Source organism: Mirounga leonina, unplaced genomic scaffold, assembly GCF_011800145.1.
Source record: "Mirounga leonina isolate KUSES-001 unplaced genomic scaffold, KU_Mleo_1.0 Mir_168, whole genome shotgun sequence".
Taxonomy (NCBI): domain Eukaryota; kingdom Metazoa; phylum Chordata; class Mammalia; order Carnivora; family Phocidae; genus Mirounga; species Mirounga leonina.
Window position 1 is genome coordinate 36274175 of NW_023270426.1, and position 20761 is coordinate 36294935.

General features: G+C 35.4%; 1 protein-coding gene across 5 annotated transcripts in view; it reads right to left on the reverse strand.

The window, feature by feature from the left end:
* Window positions 1-864: 864 nt before the first annotated feature.
* Window positions 865-20761, reverse strand: part of ERCC8 (ERCC excision repair 8, CSA ubiquitin ligase complex subunit) — a 51829-nt gene continuing 31932 nt past the window's right edge. Inside the window, exons 7-12 of one of the 5 annotated variants that reach the window (XM_035014488.1) lie at window positions 20573-20639; window positions 18813-18913; window positions 17192-17316; window positions 13448-13645; window positions 8977-9057; window positions 865-2028 (exon numbers count right to left, since the gene is read on the reverse strand). In XM_035014488.1, the coding sequence (XP_034870379.1) occupies window positions 1960-2028; window positions 8977-9057; window positions 13448-13645; window positions 17192-17316; window positions 18813-18913; window positions 20573-20639 (641 nt within the window). In that variant the 3' untranslated portion in view covers window positions 865-1959. Of the gene's footprint in view, window positions 2033-8976; window positions 9058-13447; window positions 13646-17191; window positions 17317-18812; window positions 18914-20572; window positions 20652-20761 lie in introns of all 5 variants that reach the window. The other 4 variants (XM_035014487.1, XM_035014489.1, XM_035014491.1 and 1 more) reach the window with 4 other exon arrangements.

Sequence of the window (20761 nt, forward strand, 5' to 3'; positions counted from 1 at the left end):
AAAGGACTGAGGACAGAGAGAGCCACCTCCTCCTACAGGTGGAATATACCAGAGAGCCCAGATTTGGCTCTTTCCTACCTTAAGGAGGCCTTGGTAGTTATACTGAGTTTCTGGTGGGCTGTTCTCATGACTTAAAGCTTAATACGCTGCTGGGTATGAAAGGTCACAGGCTCAGGGTCTGTGAGAGCCTCTATTTTCCAGAGAGTTGGAAATCTTTAAGGCTTTCTGAGAGCTGGTCTTTACTTTCAACAGTTTAAGTCACCCCCAAGCATAACCTGAGGAGTAGGAATAAAGCCTCCCAGATGCAGACAGACCCAAAGAGGGGCTGTGATTCACTACCTGAGCTGTCCCCCTTTTCTCTCCCCTTCCCCCTTCGCAGGTAAAAATCGGCTTTCTCTCTGCCTAAAGCAGGGCTAAAAAGATCACCAATCCCAAGACTTGTCACATGGAAGCTACAGCAGCGCAGGCACACAGATCTAGAGTTTGAAAACCAGATGCTCTTGGTTTGGAAGTCCACAACACATACTTGGTTAATAATGTGGATTGTTGCATACGTGGTTAATACTGTGGATTATTGGATGGGGAGGGAGGTGCTGATGTGGGAGGAGAGGAATTTCCATGATAACAACAGCAAGCCAAACATCCCGTTATGTAAAATTATGTCAAAAAAAGATGCATGGAAGAATGGCCACCAAAATGATAACAGTAGTTACCTTAGGGTGGTATGATTCCAGGTGACCATTATATTCTTTTGTAAATTTTAATGTTGTCTGAATGATTTAGAATCAGCATGTATATTTATATAACTAGAAAGAAGCAATATAGTTATTTGAAGCTTAGAGGAGGACTTCTTTTTAAATAAAAAAAGATTCCAATTTCAGTAGCATTCTCAAAGATCATAAGCATCCTCACTGAGGAGTGGGGGGGAAGCGACACTATAATGGTCAGGGCTTAAGAAAATCAAGTATAGTAAATATATGTTAAACATTTGCCCAGAAAGGTCTGATATGAGGCCTACCACACACAAAAACTCAAGACTATACACTTGTTATTCAAGCTACAAAGACCTCTTTTCCTAGTCTCCTGCTGATAAGAATCAGAAAGAAAGGGAGTAAGATTAGCTTCATGATAATCACTTGTGGGTTATTATACAAGAAAAGTAGACAATAAAATAGAAATTTTGTGACAACATTTCATGTTGAGCCAGATTTCCTGCCAGGGCATTTTCTGCTTTAATGACTGAAACAGGACTTGGTCACATCTTAACAAGATTCACAGAAGGGAGGTTCAAGCACGAGTACAAGCTACCATCTGACACATAAAAATAAAGAAAACATGGGATTTCCCCCAAGTTAAAACCTTCTGTGATACACACTTTTTGGACTGAGTCCAGAAATATTTAATTAAAGCTAGACAATGGTTGGCTAAATGAAATCATTGCAAAAACTGAAAGCATGAATAAAAAAGAATTTAAAAATTGGATGCTAACTTTTCAACTATCATTTTTGATATGATTGTCCTCAGTAAAAGCATCATTGAAAGTGAAAATGAACAAGGTGATGGTACAGCCAGTTGGAGAAAGTCAGTGCTGATAACCTTTACTTGCTCATCCTCTGAGACTGCATCTTACAGTTCACACAATGTGCTCAGGGTCTCACACGGGGGCCAGGGGTTGCCAGAATCTGTCTCAATAGAGAGAGTACTGTAACAATAGGGGATGCCCCAGGCTACAGCAACTGGGATCAAGGAGATATTTTTGATTAAATAAACTATATAAAAGTCTGCTTCAGGATTTCATGCAAATACTACCCTCATTTTAAAACATGGGTGAAAAAATCACCCAAATTCAGGGTTAATTTAGCTGTCATCACATAGTTAGGAAGAAAACAATAACAACAAAAAACAGTCCCATTTTAAAAGTTTCATCAGTAGAGACACAAAGGTACTCAGGATTGAGAATCATCCTTCCTCATCACTGCTGCTCCATGCGTCTTCAAATGCTGGGTTTAACTGTGATTTGGTTGTAGTCTAAAAAAGGGAGAAAAAAGGAAAATTTGATTGTTTTACCTCATAATTTTAGGTTCACAACATAGTTATGAAATCTATCAAATGAAGAGCAATTACATTATTTTGAAAGTAACAATAAAATTGTTAATTCAAAACAAAAGTAATGTAACAAACACTCCACATACAATGTAAGGCAATGTAACTTCATTTTAAATAGATAAGCCAGAATTTATCCAAATTAACTATGTTTCCTTCAAAGTAATTACTTCACAAACACATATATAAATGCATCTACACACACACACACACACACACACTGATCAGCTATTGCTTATGGCATTTCTGCAACTCTTTGGAATTATCTGGAGAAGGCTGCACATTAACATCCATGTGGCTAAGACTGGACTCAGGTCTATAATCTGACCTGACAGCCCAAAATATTAATGTTGGCAACTTTTTATTATTTGGATGGACCTGACTATAAATACGCAAATATCCATATATGGGGAATAAGGTGTTCATCAAATGGAGTAACACCATTTTTGGTCCAAAAACTAATGTGAGTTATTAAGTAGTGAGGTTTATTTATTTTTTCATCGCTGGTAAAGCAGTTCCCAAGTACATGAAAAAATATGTCAAAAATGGTAATATGTTTGTCATTAGCTCAAAGGTTTTCCAGGGAGATTTCTTTGAAAGATAATATGCACCTGGATGGTGTTTATTTAAAACAACAAAACATCACAGTATTCTTACAACTTTAGAGCCCTACATAATAAAAGTAATCAGCAACTAGAGGAATTTTAATTATTTGTGGCATTTCAAATCAATTCACTTCCTGAGGAAACTTTTGGGATGGCTACCTTCTTACTCTCTGGCAAATGACTAAAGGGCTTTAAGAGGGTCTCATTGTTTTGAGTATCTGGTCATTCTGAGCCAGGTTTGCTTCTTATTCTGCAGCTTTTACATCTGCTACAAGTGTGTTCAGACCCCAAATCCACCAATGTATTAGCACCAAGACCACTCACATATTACCTTAGATATTGCCTTATACAACATACAGCAATGTTTTAGGTTAAGAGGAACCCCTGTGTCTAAGCATGTTTACTGCCTTTTTTTTTTTTGATATGATGACTTAGAATCTTAAAATTTAAACAATGATAGCAGTAGAGAAAATGTGAATTTCCAGTAAGTTCCCCAATATCACCCAGGATAGTTGGAAAAGGACACATTAATTTAAATATTCCTTATGGCTATTAAAGCTATAGATCAGGGGTGCCTGGGTGGCTCAGTCGGTTAAGCGTCTGCCTTCGGCTCAGGTCATGATCCCAGGGTCCTGGGATCGAGCCCCGCATCGGGCTCTCCGCTCCGCGGGAAGCCTGCTTCTCCCTCTCCCACTCCCCCTGCTTGTGTTCCCCCTCTCTCTGTGTCTCTCTCTGTCAAATAAATAAAAAAATCTTAAAAAAAAAAAAGCTATAGATCAGAATCTATTACTAAACCTAATGCCTGCTATTGGCACCATTATTAAACTATAATAGTCATGCTTGGTATCATGACTCAGTTGTACAAACAAAATATATATCTCAAATACTCAGATAAAAAACTATTACCAAACCTCAGCTAATTATTCACTTATTTCTTGCAGCAGTCCACTGATTTGTAATCAATGACTGTACCACACCTAAGTTTGTTTATTTTTTCATCCAAATGTTCACTGTACAGAATTGCTGTTGAATTACTATATGGTACATCTGAAACTAACATAACACTGTATGTTAACTATACTGGAATTTAAAAAAAAAAAAAGCTGTAATGTCCTTGGGGGTTGGGTGATTCCTCTCCCTTACTCTATCTTACTCAGCCTTAGATATCTCCCAAAAATGTCGCTGAGTGTGAATAAGCCACACAAAGGTCATGCCTCCTAATTCCACTATGGAAGCCCAATACGTAACCTATTAAACATTTATATTTCATTTTAAGACTCAAGAGAGAAGCAAAATTATAATTTATTGTAAATTATTGTTGCTACAGTGAGCAAAGAAACCAAAATAATTATGTGAAAATTGAAATGAAATATTGATAAATTTTGATAAATACTATACTAATACTAATATGCAAATACTATAAACTTGACTGTTTATAGTAATAAAGGATAACAATATAAATGCATTATAGTACGATTATTACAGTTATATTTTGTTGCTAAAAAATCACAAATAAAACACACTTGTAATTAAAAGCTACTGTGAGAAGGTTGTATATAGATGTGGTACCCATATTACCGTTTGAGACCCACAGATGAAGTGTAACTACCATCTATCACTTAAGTTTTCTCTATAACATCTCCTCCTAGTAGACATCCTTTCTGTGCTTGAACCTCACCAGGTTGCCTGTTCTATTGAGAGACAGTTGTAAATATTATGGAGATAGAGAAGCATGATTTAGAAGGGATCTAGTCTAGGTCCAAATAATGGGAAGGAAGAACAAAACCAACCCCTACATCTACACATATACATCTTGATGTATTCTAAATTCCTTACTGGTAATTACTGGAAAGTCTCCACAGGAGCAAAATAGGGCTGTTTTTGTCAGCAAATGATTACAGCTGACCCTGAACAACAGGGCTTTGAACTATGTGGATCCACTTATACGCAGATTTTTTTTTATAAATACAGTACAGTATTGTAAATGTATTTTCTCTTCCTTATGCTTTTCTTAATAACATTTTCTTTTCTCTAGCTTACTTTATTGTAAAAATACAGTATATAATACATATACAGAATATACGTTAATTGACTGTTATGTTATGGGTAAGGCTTCCTGTCAATAGTAGGCTATTAGTGGTTAAGTTATGGAGGAGTCAAAGTTACATAAGGATTTTTGATTGCATGGGGGTGGGTGCCAGCATCCCTGTTGTTTAAGGGTCAATTGCACATACCTACCAAGTGGTAAATAAAACAGCTATGTATTGTGTAACTATCAAAATAAAGTAAGACTCTTGGTGAGAGGTCAGATTTAAACTATAATGTAGGTGCCGTATAGATCTCAGAAAGGAAAAAGTGATTAGGAGTTATATAGGCTTGCCTTAACCATGACCAAGTTTTAGGAAAAGAGGGCAAAAGGAAGGCAGAGTCCTCAAAATATAATAAAACAGCCTGCCAATTAAATATATAGATTTATGCTTAAAGACCATAAAACCTGTCCCTATCACCCAGTGCCTTTCAATTTCTTACAGTAGGACTAAATTTCCCCTCTATCTTGGATATCAGAAGAAATACTGCTAAGGGATTATATCTTGGTTGATGGGGAAGTAAATCTCATCTCAAAGGTGGATTTGAAAAGAAACTGAAGAACAATTTTGCTTGATGATTCTGATATTAGGAGATACCATAAACTTGTCCTCAGTCCACAATGGATGTCAGAACAGGGATTCAAACCCAATTACCAGTATGGTTATTATTTAGTTTACCTGAAACTGAAGATTAAGTGAGTGTGTGTGCATGTATGTGCGTGTTTTGTTTTGAAGTGTGTTCCTGCACACTTCTGGGAAATTGCAGCATCACTTATTTGATAGCTGAGATAAAAACACTGTTTTGTTTTTTTTTTAAAGATTTTATTTATCTGAGAGAGAGGGAGAGCGAGAGAGCGCATGCGCAGGGCAGAGGGAGAGGGAGAAGCAGACTCCCTACTGAGCAGGGAGCCTGAAGCAGGGCTCGATCCCAGGAACCCAGGATCATGACCTGAGCTGAAGGCTTAACTGACATCCAGGTGCCCCTAAAAACACTTTTAAATATGAGTTAAATAGTAAATATACATGTAAGGAGTAGGGTTTGGTGCAGACAGACTTCTCTTGGATCTATACCATGATCACATTCATGTTCTACCTACATTCAAAGGAATATTTCAAACTAAAGTTTTGTGAAAATAATTTTAGCCCATACCATTTTATGAGAATGATGGCTATCTTAAAGCGTATAAACAGTATATTTTAAAAGATAAGGCTTTATAGCTCTAAAACTTAAATATAAAGCTAACTTGTTTTTTGCGCATCTCTATTTGCTTTTCTACTTGTTCAGTTTAGTTTCCCACATGCAAAAATTCTTCTAGATGAGGAAACTATCACTATAACTACATTGTATAAATAAAACATCAGAGTCACAGACTATCTTTATAAATTAAGCAATTTAGTTTTCTTCTAATATCCTTTCTCCATATGTAAGTCATAGATTTAATTTATTTTTATTGTTTTCATTTTGTAAGTGATTGTTACACTTGTTAACATAGCCTCGAGTGGTCTTTTCTAGTTTTTGTTTTTTGGGGTTTTTTCATAGTGTTTTAACTTAAATTTATTGCAGACAGTAATTCCTAAAAGGCAGGAAGCAGTAATTAAATAATGCAAAATAAGTGCCTGAGCCAAAGTATTTGACCATACTAAGCTTTCTACAGAAGGGGCGCCTGGGTGGCTCAGTTGTTAAGCGTCTGCCTTCGGCTCAGGTCATGGTCCCAGGGTCCTGGGATCGAGCCCCGCGTCGGGCTCCCCGCTCAGCGGGAAGCCTGCTTCTTCCTCTCTCACTCCCCCTGCTTGTGTTCCCTCTCTGTGTTTTTCTCTGTCAAATAAATAAATAAAATCTTAAAAAAAAAAAAGAATATTCAGTCATTTAAAGCAGCTGTACACCAAAACTAATCAAAGCCATAATAAACTAGATTTGTGATGAAATCTGAAAATATTCATACAGCAGTTGGCCAGCTGCTTGAAGATTTACCATTATGTGTTTTCTCTATTTTATTTGGATTAGGGCCAAAAGAAAATAAGTCACAGGCTATACACTAAAGTAAGCCACAGCAGTTGCAAATCTAGGCATGAAATAGATTTTGCCAATAGCTGCTAAATCGTATCAACCACCCCCATAAAAACTCATTGCCATGTGGTTTTGGACAGTCATTTTCTCACAAAGGAACTAAATATGTGAAAATATTTTTAGAATTTTAAACTTGCTCTACCAATACTTTTCATCTCCACTGAAGATGCTTTGTTTTTATACCAAGACTTGAGTAAGATTAACTCAAGGTGTTTCTAACTGCATTATTTATATTTCCAATTAAAAAAAAATTATATACATAAATATTGGTTTTTAGACATTTGACTTTTTATATCCTAGAAATTAAGATAAATAGGGATGATTAACAGTGGTCAGTAAAATAATCTTTGGTGGGGGTCGCCTGGGTGGCTCAGTCATTAAGTGTCTGCCTTCAGCTCAGGTCATGATCCCAGGGTCCTGGGATCCAGCCCTCCATCGGGCTCCCTGCTCAGTGGGAACCCTGCTTCTCCCTCTCCCACTCCTCCTGCTTGTGTTCCCTCTCTCACTGTCTCTCTCTGTCAAATAAATAAATACAATCTTAAAAAAAAAAAAAATCTTTGGTGAGAAAGATAGCACCTTTAGACAGTGTAACATAGAAGTAAAAATATACAGAGGCCACTACTTAAGACCGGGGGCATGTCTTATTCATCTTTGTTTACCACATTTTTAAGGGTCTTTATTCCCATGGCCATTGGTTATATTTGTATCAATTTATGTCTAAGATGGATACTAACGGGTGCTTGGGTGGCTCAGTTGGTTAAGTGGCTGCCTTCGGCTCAAGTCATAATCCCAGGGTCCTGGGATTGAGTCCCACATCGGGCTCCTTTCTTAGTGGGGAGTCTGCTTCTCCCTCTCCTTCATGCTCTCTCTCTCTCAAATAAATAAATAAAATCTTAAAAAAAAAAAAAAGTAAGACAGACACTAACAGACTGCTGATAGAGGAGTATAAATTGGTAAAATTCAAGTGTGTGAATAAAAAACCTTAAAAATGTCATACATGATAACTCAAGAGATAAAATCTACTTCTAGGAATCTATCCAAATAAGCAATCAGAAATATAAACAATTTATGGGGCGCCTGGGTGGCTCAGTCATTAAGCATCTGCCTTTGGCTCACGTCATGATCCCAGGGTCCTGGGATCGAGCCCTGCATTGGGCTCCCTGCTCCACGGGAAGCCTGCTTCTCCCTCTCCCACTCCCCCTGCTTGTGTTCCCTCTCTCACTGTGTCTCTCTCTGTCAAATAAATAAATAAAATAAAATAAAAAAAGAAATATAAACAATTTATAAACAGTTACCTTGATTTGTTTATAGTGATCAAAAGAAATCTCTCCGAATAGGTAAATATTTAAGTAAATTGTGATATATAAATGACAGCGTGCTATGTTATTAAAAACAAATTTACAAATAGTTATTAATGACAGGGAAGAAGGTTTATTATTAAGTTAGTAAAGTAGGATGCCAAGTTGTGTGTCCAAGCATATTAACTGTGTTTAAACAACCATATATGCATAGGAAAAAGCAAGAATGAAGTAAATGAAAGTGTTAATAGTAATTCAACTTTAGAAATTTAAGTTGTTCTTTCATATTTTTCTGGATTTTCCAAAAGTGTTATAACAGGCAAACTATTTTCACAATCTGAAAATAGCCAGACATGCTTTAAAAGTCTCTCTCATGGGGCGCCTGGGTGGCTCAGATGGTTAACCGTCTGCCTTCAACGCAAGTCATGATCTCCAGGTCCTGGGATAGGGCCCTGCATCAGGCTCCCTGCTCAGTGGGGAGTCTGCTTCTCCCTCTTCCTCCCCCGCCCCCCGCTCGTGCTCTCTCTATCAAATGAATATATAAAATCTTAAAGTCTCTCTCATGTGAAATAAATTAATAAAACTTCTTTTTTTTTTTAAGATTTTATTTATTTGACAGAGAAGAGACACGCGAGAGAGGGAACACAAGCAGGGGGAGGGGGAGAGGAAGCCCAATATGGGGCTCGATCCCAGGACCCTGGGATCATGACCTGAGCCTAAGGCAGATGCTTAACGACTGAGCTACCCAGGTGCCTCTAAAACTATTTTCTTTGAGATTTAAAAGTCACTGTATAATTTGTGTAAATAATATTTACCTCATCATCATCAGGAACTGGTTCAGATAAGGATGGTACCCAAGCAAGTATATTGCAGTCTCTGCTACCACTATAAAGTTCCTATAACACAGAAAATAAAGATATGATCGTGGGTTAGTTTAAAGCTGTGCCAATCTGAAATGAATACATCATTTAAAGACTAATTTTTAGGTTAGATCAATTAGATTAATTCTATTTCTACTCTCCAAGGAAACCGAGCTGATGTCTTTTGTTTCCTTAAGATGCAGTAAAGCTTTGTTTTATATTTTAAAATATCATTAGGATATTAGGATTAAAATATCTGATATTGTCAGAGCTTGCTAACCTGAAAATTTTACAAAAAGATTGAACAACCTAGTGGTTTTTTATCAATCATAGTATCCATTTATCGCAAGTGTCAGAGTAGAAAAAGAAAAAAGATGGAATCAAGAGTCTGTCCTTCTCTGTCAATAACTGAGTTTTAAGAAAGACATCAATAATAAAACCTTATGAGTTCTAGCTAAAGTAGGCCAGAACTTCACAAAAAATATTATTTAGCTCACAGCTGCCTAACTGGTTGTTATTCAACAGAAGAGCTTTTAGATCCATATGCTATGCTTAGTCAGAAGTTTATTTAATAAGGGGAAGCTTGGGCTGATGCGCAGTCTATGTCAACATCTTTATGAATATGCTGTTTACACATAGCTGAACAATGTTCATTTCTATCCCCAACAAAACTCAAGGAATATGTTATATTGTCTAGTACTAAAAACATTCCTATGAAACAGTGAAATAGATACTCTCATATAAAGAAGGTATAAATTGGTATAATCTATGCAGAATAGAATCTCAATACATGTCAAAAGTTTTTGTATGCGTTTCTGAGAAGTCATGCCAAAGACATGTATGAAATTCAAGGATATCAGCAGTATTATATTTAAAATAACAAAATATGGAAATAATTGTCCAAAAGTAGGGTAATGATTTATATATAAATTTATGTTGCATTCATAGTATGGGATGTCATATAATCATTAAATTTGTTTTTTAAGAGTGTTTAATGACATGGGGAAATACTCAATGTCAAGAGAAAAGAGAAGGATATGAACCACAGAGTCATCCTGTGAAGGAAAAAAGCAAGATGTAAAACACAAGGCCAAATTAAAAAAAAAAAGAAAAAGCTTTGTAAAGGAAAAAGGTCTAAAAAGAAAAAACAGCAAAACGATAAGCAGCTGTAAAACTATGAATGACTAAGTGGTTTTTTTCCACACAAATTTATTTCTGTATTTCCACACAAACATTTTATTTTTCAACATGTTCAACATGGGCTTGAACTCACAACCCTGAGATGAAGACCTGAGCTGAGATGAAGAGTCAGACGCTTAACCAAATGAGCCACCCAGGCACCCCCAAACATTTCTAATAGTGAAGTTTTTTCCTGCTCTGCTATGCAATTATTTATTTTCAATACTGTTCATCTCAAAAAGTTTGAAGTATGGTACAATTAATATTTTTCTAAAAAAAAATAAAGGTTCTAGATAAAGGGAAATTAAGATTATAAAGTTATTCATAGGAAATATAGATGTAAAAATATGTTTTTTTAATATTTAATTTATTTATTTGACAGAGATATAGCGAGAGAGGGAACACAAGCAGAGGGAGTGGGAGAGGGAGAAGCAGGTTTCCCGCTGAGCAGAGAGCCCGATGTGGGGCTTGATCCCAGGACCCTGGGATCATGACCTGAGCCGAAGGAAGACGCTTAATGACTGAGCCACCCAGGCACCCCTAGATGTAAAAATATTAAAGTAAATTTGATTTAGTTATACATTATCAGACTTCCTGAAGGGAACAAAATTCTACAGACTGTATTGTTTAACCTTGAATATATAGTTACACTAACTGTGGATGATGTAAAGATATTTTCAAATGTTCAGTGCCCTTGAACAATTTAATTTCCTGAGACTATAAACACACACACACACACACACACACACACACACACACCCCTCCAAGATAACTTGGTCAGATAAGCTTACAAGGCAATTTGTGGTTAAGTACTGCCACACTGATGGAGACAAAGGAAATTCTGTAGATGTTCAAGAAAGCTTACAAGAGACAGCACTTAAATTAGAATGACTAATAAGAACTTCAGGTAAATGGAGGGATTTGAATTGAGTGTTAAAGTTTTTGGGATAAGTTTAGGTGTTCACTTGGGAAATCAGACTAAGTTGACAACATGAGTCCTATCACTCATGAATGTTTAGTGTATTATTTCCTTTGAACAAGGACACTCTCATACAATTACAGTGCATCTAACAAAATCAAAAAATTCACAATGATATATTACTGCCAGCTAATTCTTAGACTCCATTCAAGTTTCACCAATTGTCTGAATAAATGTCCTTTATAGCAAAAGGGTCCAGATTTAAATCATATGCTACACTTAGTTGTCATGTCTCCTAACTTTCCTTCAATTTGAAACTGTTCTTTAGTCTGCACTTGGCCCTCCTGACCTTGACAGTTTTGAAGATAAACACCAGTTATTTTCTAGAATGCCCTTCAAATTTTTTCTTTCCTCGTGATTAAATTGAGGTGATGCATCTTTGCCAGGGCTATCACTGAAGGAATACTATGTAATTGAGATGTTAACTTTGATCATTTGATTAAGGTAATGTATGCCAGGCTTCTTCAAGGTAAAATTACACATTTTACCTTTGTAATTAATATTTTGTAGGGAGGTACTTTGGGACTATGTAAATATCCCACTCCTCATTAGACTTCCAATTTATTAGTTTACTTACTTATACCTGAATGGAGTCATGGACCCTTATTTAGTCAATGTGTTATAACCCAGTATTATCATTATTTATTTCGATGTTAGGTATATCTTGTTAGATTTTTATAGTTATAATAGAAGTACTATAAACATCAATTTGTTTTCAGATTGTAAATTCTGTGTAATATATAATTTGAAAAAGGGTTCTACTGCATGCAAAGTACTACCCTATTTCGCTTTTGAGACTTAGAATTATTTTCCTTCTCAAAAATCATAATGGATATAATGGGATAAGAGCCGGAAGCTGTCTGATGTAGTGCAGTGATTCAAATCTGCGTATGTAGCACCTAGAGAAATGGGATTAGTCAGGAGGCAACTGGCCTAGGTTTCTGGCTGTGACCGGCTTGTCTCAGTTATTCCAAGGGCTGGGGGGAACCAGTATCTTGGCACACTTTTAATCTATTCTAGGCACATGTGTTAGGAATTCTGATTTGGTAGAAAGCAATAATTTATAGTCAGGATATCTGGTTTAAAATCTTGGCTGTGTCTCTGAGTGACTCTGCATAAGAAAAGAGGTACAGTATTCCAAGAATTTCTTTGAATAGATAACCATACACTGTGAATAACTACTTGCAGGTTTGAGGCAAGGCAAAGTGGTGTTTTAGTCTTCTTCTCCCAGAAGTAATACTAAAAATATTTAACAACTAGTACATCAGGATACTGACCAATTAGCAGACGTAATAGCCATAGAGTGGGAGCAGGATCCTGACGGTCCCTCTTAGGTGCTAGGTTAAGGTGTAAACTAGGAGGCCTCAGGAAAGGGGGTAAAGCTAGAGGTCTCTTAGGGGGCTTGGTGCAATAGCTATTTAACAAAAAATAAAATATGTATTTGAATATTTTAATAATGGCTATTGCCATACAGATGTGTGGTGGCTGAAAAATAAGCACTGTATATCTTACTGTAGTATCAGACACAAATTAAGTACTTAGCATTAATGAATAAATGATTAACAACTTTACCAGGTGATGAAGTCCTTCCTAGCTCTAATAATCCATAGTTTTCATCCTATCAGTATTTAATGCTCATGAGCCTCATTTTCTTTACCTACAAAATACAGAAAATACCAACAGTCTTGCTATATTAGAGACTCATTTAAAGGAACACATGAGGTAATTTGTGCCAATATTCTCTGAAAAATATAATCTGTTCTGTTGGTAAGATGAAAGAGAAAGGTCAGGATGTTAAAAAACAAAAGCCATATTTAAGAAATCGTGTAAGCTGCATCAACTCAAAAGTAAATGATTAGCCACTGACAAGAAATAAAGAAGAAATAAAATCTGAGACAGACTCACACATAGATAAATGAAGATACAAAAACTGTATTTTGAGATTAGACACAGTATTCCATCTTTTCCCAAAAGATTGATTGCAAGACATTATTTTAATTTACTAGAGATTTCATCTGGTAAATAAGTGGAGCCCAAATGCAGAAGAAAGAATTTATCTCAGTCAAGTTGCACAGTATTGATTCCTACAAATATCCTATACTATCTAAAACTGTATCCTGTATAATCCTCTATTAAAGAAACCCTAGCTTAAATGTGGATTACAAGTGTAATTCCTCAGAATGAAATCACAATTTATTCTTTTGTATACAACTAGTCTGGCAAGCTAGCTACCTGAACATTTTAAATTCCCTTAAGGATCATTCTTACCTGGAAATTAGACCGGAATACACAGCAGTCAACACTTTTGTAATGTCCCTTAAGCATAGTTATCTGTTCTCCTGAGTAAATTGTATAAAGAGCAATGGTGCTACCATATGGTACAAAAACAAACTCTGTACTGCAGCCATAGGAGACTGTGAATTTCAATCCTTTTCTGCTGTCATTACAAACTTTTCCATAGTTGACCTGCAGGATGTAAAATAGTAACATTACTCATTTCTTAAATCTGAATTAAAAAGACAACAAAGATTAGAAGAAATATTTACTTAAAATATTATAACATACTATGGAAAGGGCTGTAATAAACCTAAAGAAAATGATCAAGGTCCTAACAGAAAGAAACAAGGGCCAACGACATAAATATATATTTCACATAAGAGGAAAATACAAATAGTAAAAAAAAATCCACAAAAGCAAATGTTTACATTTAACCAGGCTAGAAATAAAATGCAAATTAAGGCAACCTTAAATAATCATTTTAGACCATTTAGCAAAAAATTTCAAGAAACCTTGAGACAGTGAATACCGTTACAAGTGAGGTAACGTGTTGGTGGCACTGTAACTTGTCATTGCTTCTAAAAGGCCAAATGATTTATTATGCAACAAAATACAAAGATGTTCTTTTTTTGGGGGGGAGGGAATAATTCTCTTTTTATTTTAAAACATTTTTAATTGTGGGGTGCCTGGGTGGCTCAGTCGTTAAGCGCCTGTCTTCGGCTCAGGTCATGATCCCAGGGTCCTGGGATCGAGCCCCGCATAGGGCTCCCTGCTCAGTGGGGAGTCTGCTTCTCCCTCTCCTACCCCTGCTGCTTGTGTTCCCTCTCTCGCTGTGTCTTTCTCTGTCAAATAAATAAATAAAATCTTAAAATAAAATAAAACATTTTTAATTGTGGCAAAATAGACACAGCATAAAATTTGCCATCTTAACTGTATTTAAGTGTACAGTTAGTGACATTACATTCACATTGTTGTGCAACCTTCATCATCCTCAATCTCCAGAACTCTTTTCATCCTGCAGAACTGAAACTTTGTACCCATTACACAAGAAAGTTATTCTTACTCCTTGACCTGGTAATTACTCCTGGGAATTTAGCTTACGGAAATAATTAAACAGCAAAAAGTTATATGCCCAGAGGAATTCAATGCAGCATTATCTAGAATGGCAAAATAACTAAAAATATATGTAAATCTCTAATAATTTTATAACTCTACATCTTATATAGTAATTAAAAATCATAATTATGAAAATTATGCAGGAAATAAGGATAAAAACTAAGTATAAAAAAGCACAGAACACAAGTAGTGTGTATACAACTGCAACTTTCTATAATTACATATTTAGGACAAAAATTAAAATTCTGCACCTGTACGCCAAAGGTGCGAGCCCAACATCAGCATCTCCTCTGCAGTTTGAAAGGAAAATTCCAGGTTTTATCCCAATCCTACTGAACAAGAATCTTCATTTTAATAAGATAACTAGGTGATCTAAAGGCTCATCAAAGTCTGAGAAGCTTTGGGCAAAAGAAATTGATAGTGCTGAAATTATCCTGCTGATAATTTAGATTAAGCAGTTTAGGGCAGGTGTAAAACCAGTAGCTAAACATTTGAGAATTATCAGCAGGAAGATCACCAAAGACTCCAAATGCTATGCATGAATGACTACTTAGATCAAGTCAATTTTAAAAGGTATTATCCATTCCAAACACACTATTCAAGAAGTAGACTTACTACTAGCAAAAACCCTTAAGGCATGAGTATCACCTTCAAGAAGGAGAGAAAAATGTAATAGAATCACACTAACAATTTATATATATAGTCAATACCCTTTATACTTATCACATTCACCTTTGATGCACATGCCAACTGACCTTTCCAAAGTGGCCCCATCACATCACCACTCAAAGGCCTTTAGTGGCTTTCCATTTCACCCAGAGAAAAAGCCTAAGCCCTTACAAAGGCCTACAAGCCTATATCCTCTGGTGTCTGGTTCCTTCTGTTCCTCATCTCCTAGTACTCTCCCCCTTGCTTCCTCTATTTCAACACAAGAGCCTCTTAGATGTTCCCTGGGTATTCCAAGTATGCTCCTGACTCAGGGTCTTTCTACTTTCTTCCTTCCTCTGCCTGGAATGCTTGCCTTCCCAGATATCTGATGGCTCACTTCATTTCCTTCAGGCCAAATATCGTCTTCTGAGTGAAACATACCCTGACTGCCCTATGTAAAACTGCAACTCCAACTTCCCAATATTTTCTATGCTACTTTCCTTGCTTTGCTTTTCTTCAGAGCACTTGCTACATCTAAAATATATTTTATCCATCCATCTATTTATTGACTGATGGATGGATATCTTTCTTCCTCTCCCTAGAATATAAGTTCCATGAGGATAGGACTTTTCTATGTTTTGTCTGCTGCTGTATAATAGTGTCTGGAAAACAGGATATGCTCAATAAATACTTATTAAATAAATGGATAAAATGAGAAAAGAAAGGTGTGACCTGGTTAGAAACATGATACAAATATAATGAATGGAAGATTCTAAAGTAAAATTTGCAATGCCTGAGTTTCTAGTCTGAGATATGATGGAGAAGCACTTCATAAAGTACATGAGAGATTAGCAAACTCTAATCTAGTATGAACAATTTTGACCTTATAGTAAAATTAGAATTTAATAAAAGAAATGATCTTTAGAGTATCTAAAAGAGAATTACTTAGAAAGGAGGTTAAAGAAAGGAAGATGAAATGGGGCACCTGGCTGTCTCAGTCAGAAGGGCATGTGACTCTTGATCTAGGGGTTGTTGAGTTTGAGCCCCGTGCTGGGGGAAGAGAGTACTTAAATTAATAAATAATTAATATTAATAATCAATACCTACCTTAAAGCATTAAATAAATGCTATAAGGTGTTTGGTATAATCACCATTATGTCTCATTTCCTCATGTGTAAAATGGGTATTATAACAGTAACTACCTTCACAGTATTGATTTGATGATTAAATAAGACCCTATATGCTTCAGTACATGTTACATGTTAATTTTTTTTAACACTGTATCTGACACATAAGCACTTAATAAGTATTAGCTATTACTATTACCACCAAAATACAAACTTATTAGCTTATTCTGAAAGTTATTAAACCACAGGTACACCTGGTAAGGAGCATAACATAAATTTTTAAAAAGTGTTAGAAATTAAATACCACATAAGAATCTAGCACATCTAAAACACATTTACTCCAGTATTAAAGTACCATATGTTCTGGTACTATAACATTCATCTTAGATTTTGTTTACAAGTCATATATAGTATAAAATTTGACTATAACTTTAATTTATATCAGTTGTTCTCAATCTTCTATTCTTCTCCAATACACCTGAGAAATATGGCACACTCACATTGTGCACAGTAGAGCAATAATTCTCCACAAGTGAGGAGAATGTGAGGGGGCATGGTAGGGTGGGCTGTCCTGTGTTGAGAGTTATTAGTTCACTAATAGAAAAATATAAAAAGAAAACTGGAATACAGAGACAAGAAAAGAGTTAAATCTACAGAAGGACACCAAGTGTATTTCACAGATCCATTTTTTAAATATATATTCAAAAGGTTAGAGGGGCACCTGGCTGGCTCAATCAGTAGAGCATGCAATTCTTGATCGCAGGGTTGTGAGTTCAAGCCTTACACTGGGTATAGATTACTTAAAGAAAAAAAAAAAAAGTTGGAGATATTTAAAATCTCTTACTAGTGTGTTTTCTCCATTGGAACTATTCCAGAGCCTCATTCGATTATCCGTACCAACAGTAAGGAGATGAAGCCCATCACTTGTAAAACATAAGCCATTAACTTTCCCATTATGAGCAGTGTTTGCTGCAATGAAAAGTACAATTCAGTTAATCTATTCTTGTATTCAGCACACACTTAATGCTTGATGATACAGTTATTTAAACATATTAAAGGACAACTATCTGAATTACTTAAAATATACAAGTTGATTATATTTGGATTATTTGAATATCATAAGCTATATAAATTAGAACCATAAAAATGGAGAAAAACAGGAAAACTAAAGAGAAAGAAATCTTGCCAAATATAATTTTTCTTCAGAGAGTAAGCTGTGCTGTCCAACTCAGTTAAATGCATGCCTAACACTAAATTTTTAAATTAAACACCTTCTAAATTTCTCATATACTATTTCCATTTTTTATCTAAAAATCATTCCATGGACTATTCTATGGACCATTAAAAATCAGTCATACTAGTATTTACTATTAAAAAAAAAAACTTCAGTAGGGAAAGAATAAGTGTTCTAGTTTCATTCAAAACTGGGGCGCCTGGGTGGCTCAGTCGTTAAGTGTCTGCCTTCGGCTCAGGTCATGATCCCAGGGTCCTGGGATTGAGCCCCGCATCGGGCTCCCTGCTCCGCAGGAAGCCTGCTTCTCCCTCTCCCACTCCCCCTGCTTGTGTTCCCTCTCTCAGTATGTCTCTCTCTGTCAAATAAATAAAAAATCTAAAAAAAAAAAAAATTTGTATTACTTTCAAAATGACCAAATTTGAGAAAGCATAATTCTCAAGAGCCTGATTAATTAAAAAAGATTATTAAAACAATCACAAAAATGTATATAGTTCATCCTAAGATTTTTCTGGTCCACAATTAATTCTAAATCAGAATCTTATCCTATACAGAAATTAAGTTCTAGGGGCACCTGGATGGCTCAGTCAGTTAAGTATCTGACTCTTGATTTCATTCAGGTCATTATCTCAGGGTCCTGGGATGGAGCCCCACGTCGGGCTCTGCCCTCAGCTAGGAGTCTGCTTAGGATTCTCTCTCTCCTTCTCCCTCTGCCCAACGCCTGCTTGTAAACGCATGCATGCGCACTCTCTCTCTCTCAAATAAGTAAATAAAATCTTTTAAAAAAAAGGAATTGAATTCTATTGGAAAAAAGCAATTGAGGTACTTTATCACCTGGATAGCAGCTGACACATTTAACACAATTTGCAAATTCTATTTTCATACAATGGCCACAAAATGTTACTATTCCTTCGATTTATTGTAGCTTCCTAACGTGGCAATGAATTTGTATTAGTTGACTTCACTGGAGGAAAAAAAGTAACAAATTAATTCAGAAAAGTTTCTGCATTTGAAAATTTAGGGGTAGATAAATGTCATACTTCTTTGTATCTTGAAGAAAGACAACCATAATTTAGTTATGTATTTTTAGAAATCAATTTATTGTGAATGCCATTTTTTAAATCATAAAATTTGCAACTTGTCAATATACATTAATTACTTGGTTTCAATTAAAAATTTTTAATATAAAAATACTATCATTGGCATATTTCTATATTAATGTATTCTTCATTACCTGATTCAACAGCTTGTGACTTTTTTCCATTATGCTGATCAAGAGTAATTAAACATCCTGATGCTCTTCTCACATCCCATAATTTTACTCTACTGTCAGCACTAAGAAGAAATAAATGTTACATTGACATATATAGCTAGGACAGTGACTGTACTCTTCACCTACCTTTACAGTATTACGGCACACAGAAGTCTCAGTATATTAGTGCAAATATATTTGTACTTTTGGGTTGTTGAACTTTTGCCTTTTCATCAAATATTCAAAATCAGTAGTAGCAAAAAGCAGTGAAAAAAATAGCCAAAAAAAGGGTAACTTTTTTAGATCACAAGAACAGAATTCTGCTGATTTTTATTTTGTTTTTAATGGTTCCTCTGCCAAAACTAGATAGTTTGGAGTTTGTCCCTTAGCAAGTTTGTTACTACATCCTTTCTATTGTTTGTTATTCAAATGTTTTCTAGACAACCAAGCAGCTAACTAATTTTACTTTAAGAATTCATTTGGCATGAATTTGGTGTTTCCTTTTTATATAAAAAAATTAAGGTGAGTAATAAGGACAATACATTTATATTTGGTTTCCTATACTCAAATCAATCTTTACCAGATATACAAGAACTAACTTTAATGTCTCTTAGAAATCTGGCACTTACTTTTATTTTACCTGAAGTAAGTGAAAAGAATAAAGGCAAAAAACAATGACCACATATCAATTTCAATTTCAACTACTCCTAAAGAAAATATAAATCAGTTTAACTAATGCTATCATGTTCTCAAAAAAGACCTCAACAATATTCTAACAAATTGGGTTTATCCAGGCCCCTTTAATTAGAAAGAGCAATACAATGTACTTTATAAGCCTATTTCTAACTTATAAATCTATTTTTTTCATAGATACAGGGCTTATCTCTTCCTATAGTCTTGATTCTTTTCACAGTTCACCATCAAATCTAGCCAATTAGAATAGCAAGCAAAAAGCTAGCATTTCCCATTTTCAAAATGATTTTCTTTCTTTCCAGCTGGGGAAAAAGTCTGCAATGGGATGAGTCTGAGGATTTAAGTACTTTCTGAAACAGATAAGATTTGGACTTACCTGATTACTAGCATTGATTACTAGGTCCATTCTCATACTGATTCAAATTCCTGTGGTATTCTGAGAACTGAAAGCCTCTTAGCTTCCCCATGGTTTGAGGAAAACCAAGTTAGGCATGAACAATATAAATTCGCCCTATCATGGACCCACAACCAGCACCTAGCTTTTCACCTTCACACCTCTTTAGGCAGCCTTCTAACAGCTACATTCTAGACTTGTTCTACTTCAGAAAGCATAGATCTCAGTATCACATTCTGTAAACTATTAACAGAAGCTTCTCTGGGGACTAAACTGCTTGGCTCAAGGTAGGCGGTCATCATTAAATATTATTAAATTGAATCAAGGAATAAATGTTGAATCAGATTCAAAATAATCTGTATTAAAGAAAATGAAATGCTACTGTTTTAAAAGTAAGTCTTATACTTGGGTAGAAAAAAATGACAACACAGTTTTTTTATGGGTAGTACTAGCAAATTTGCATTGCTAGAGATTCTCTTGTTTTCTCTGTTTTAAAAGGTGAGCACCTTCAAGATATGTAGTGATAGGACTAAAAAACAGTAACTCAATTATTTAAAGGGCCTAATTAATAACTAAATATGCATCTTATAAAAAAGTATTTTCAAAATTTTTATCATTAATTATCAACTTCAAAACCAAATAATTTGCATGTTACCTTGCAGTTGCCAAGACATATTCACAACGTGGTGACCAGGAAACTGCCATTATTTCTTGTCTGTGACCTGCAAATATAACTGTATGAAAAGTCTTGTAAAATAGTTGAAAAATCAGGGGCGCCTGGGTGGCTCAGTCGTTGAGCGTCTGCCTTCGGCTCAGGTCATGGTCCCAGGGTCCTGGGATCGAG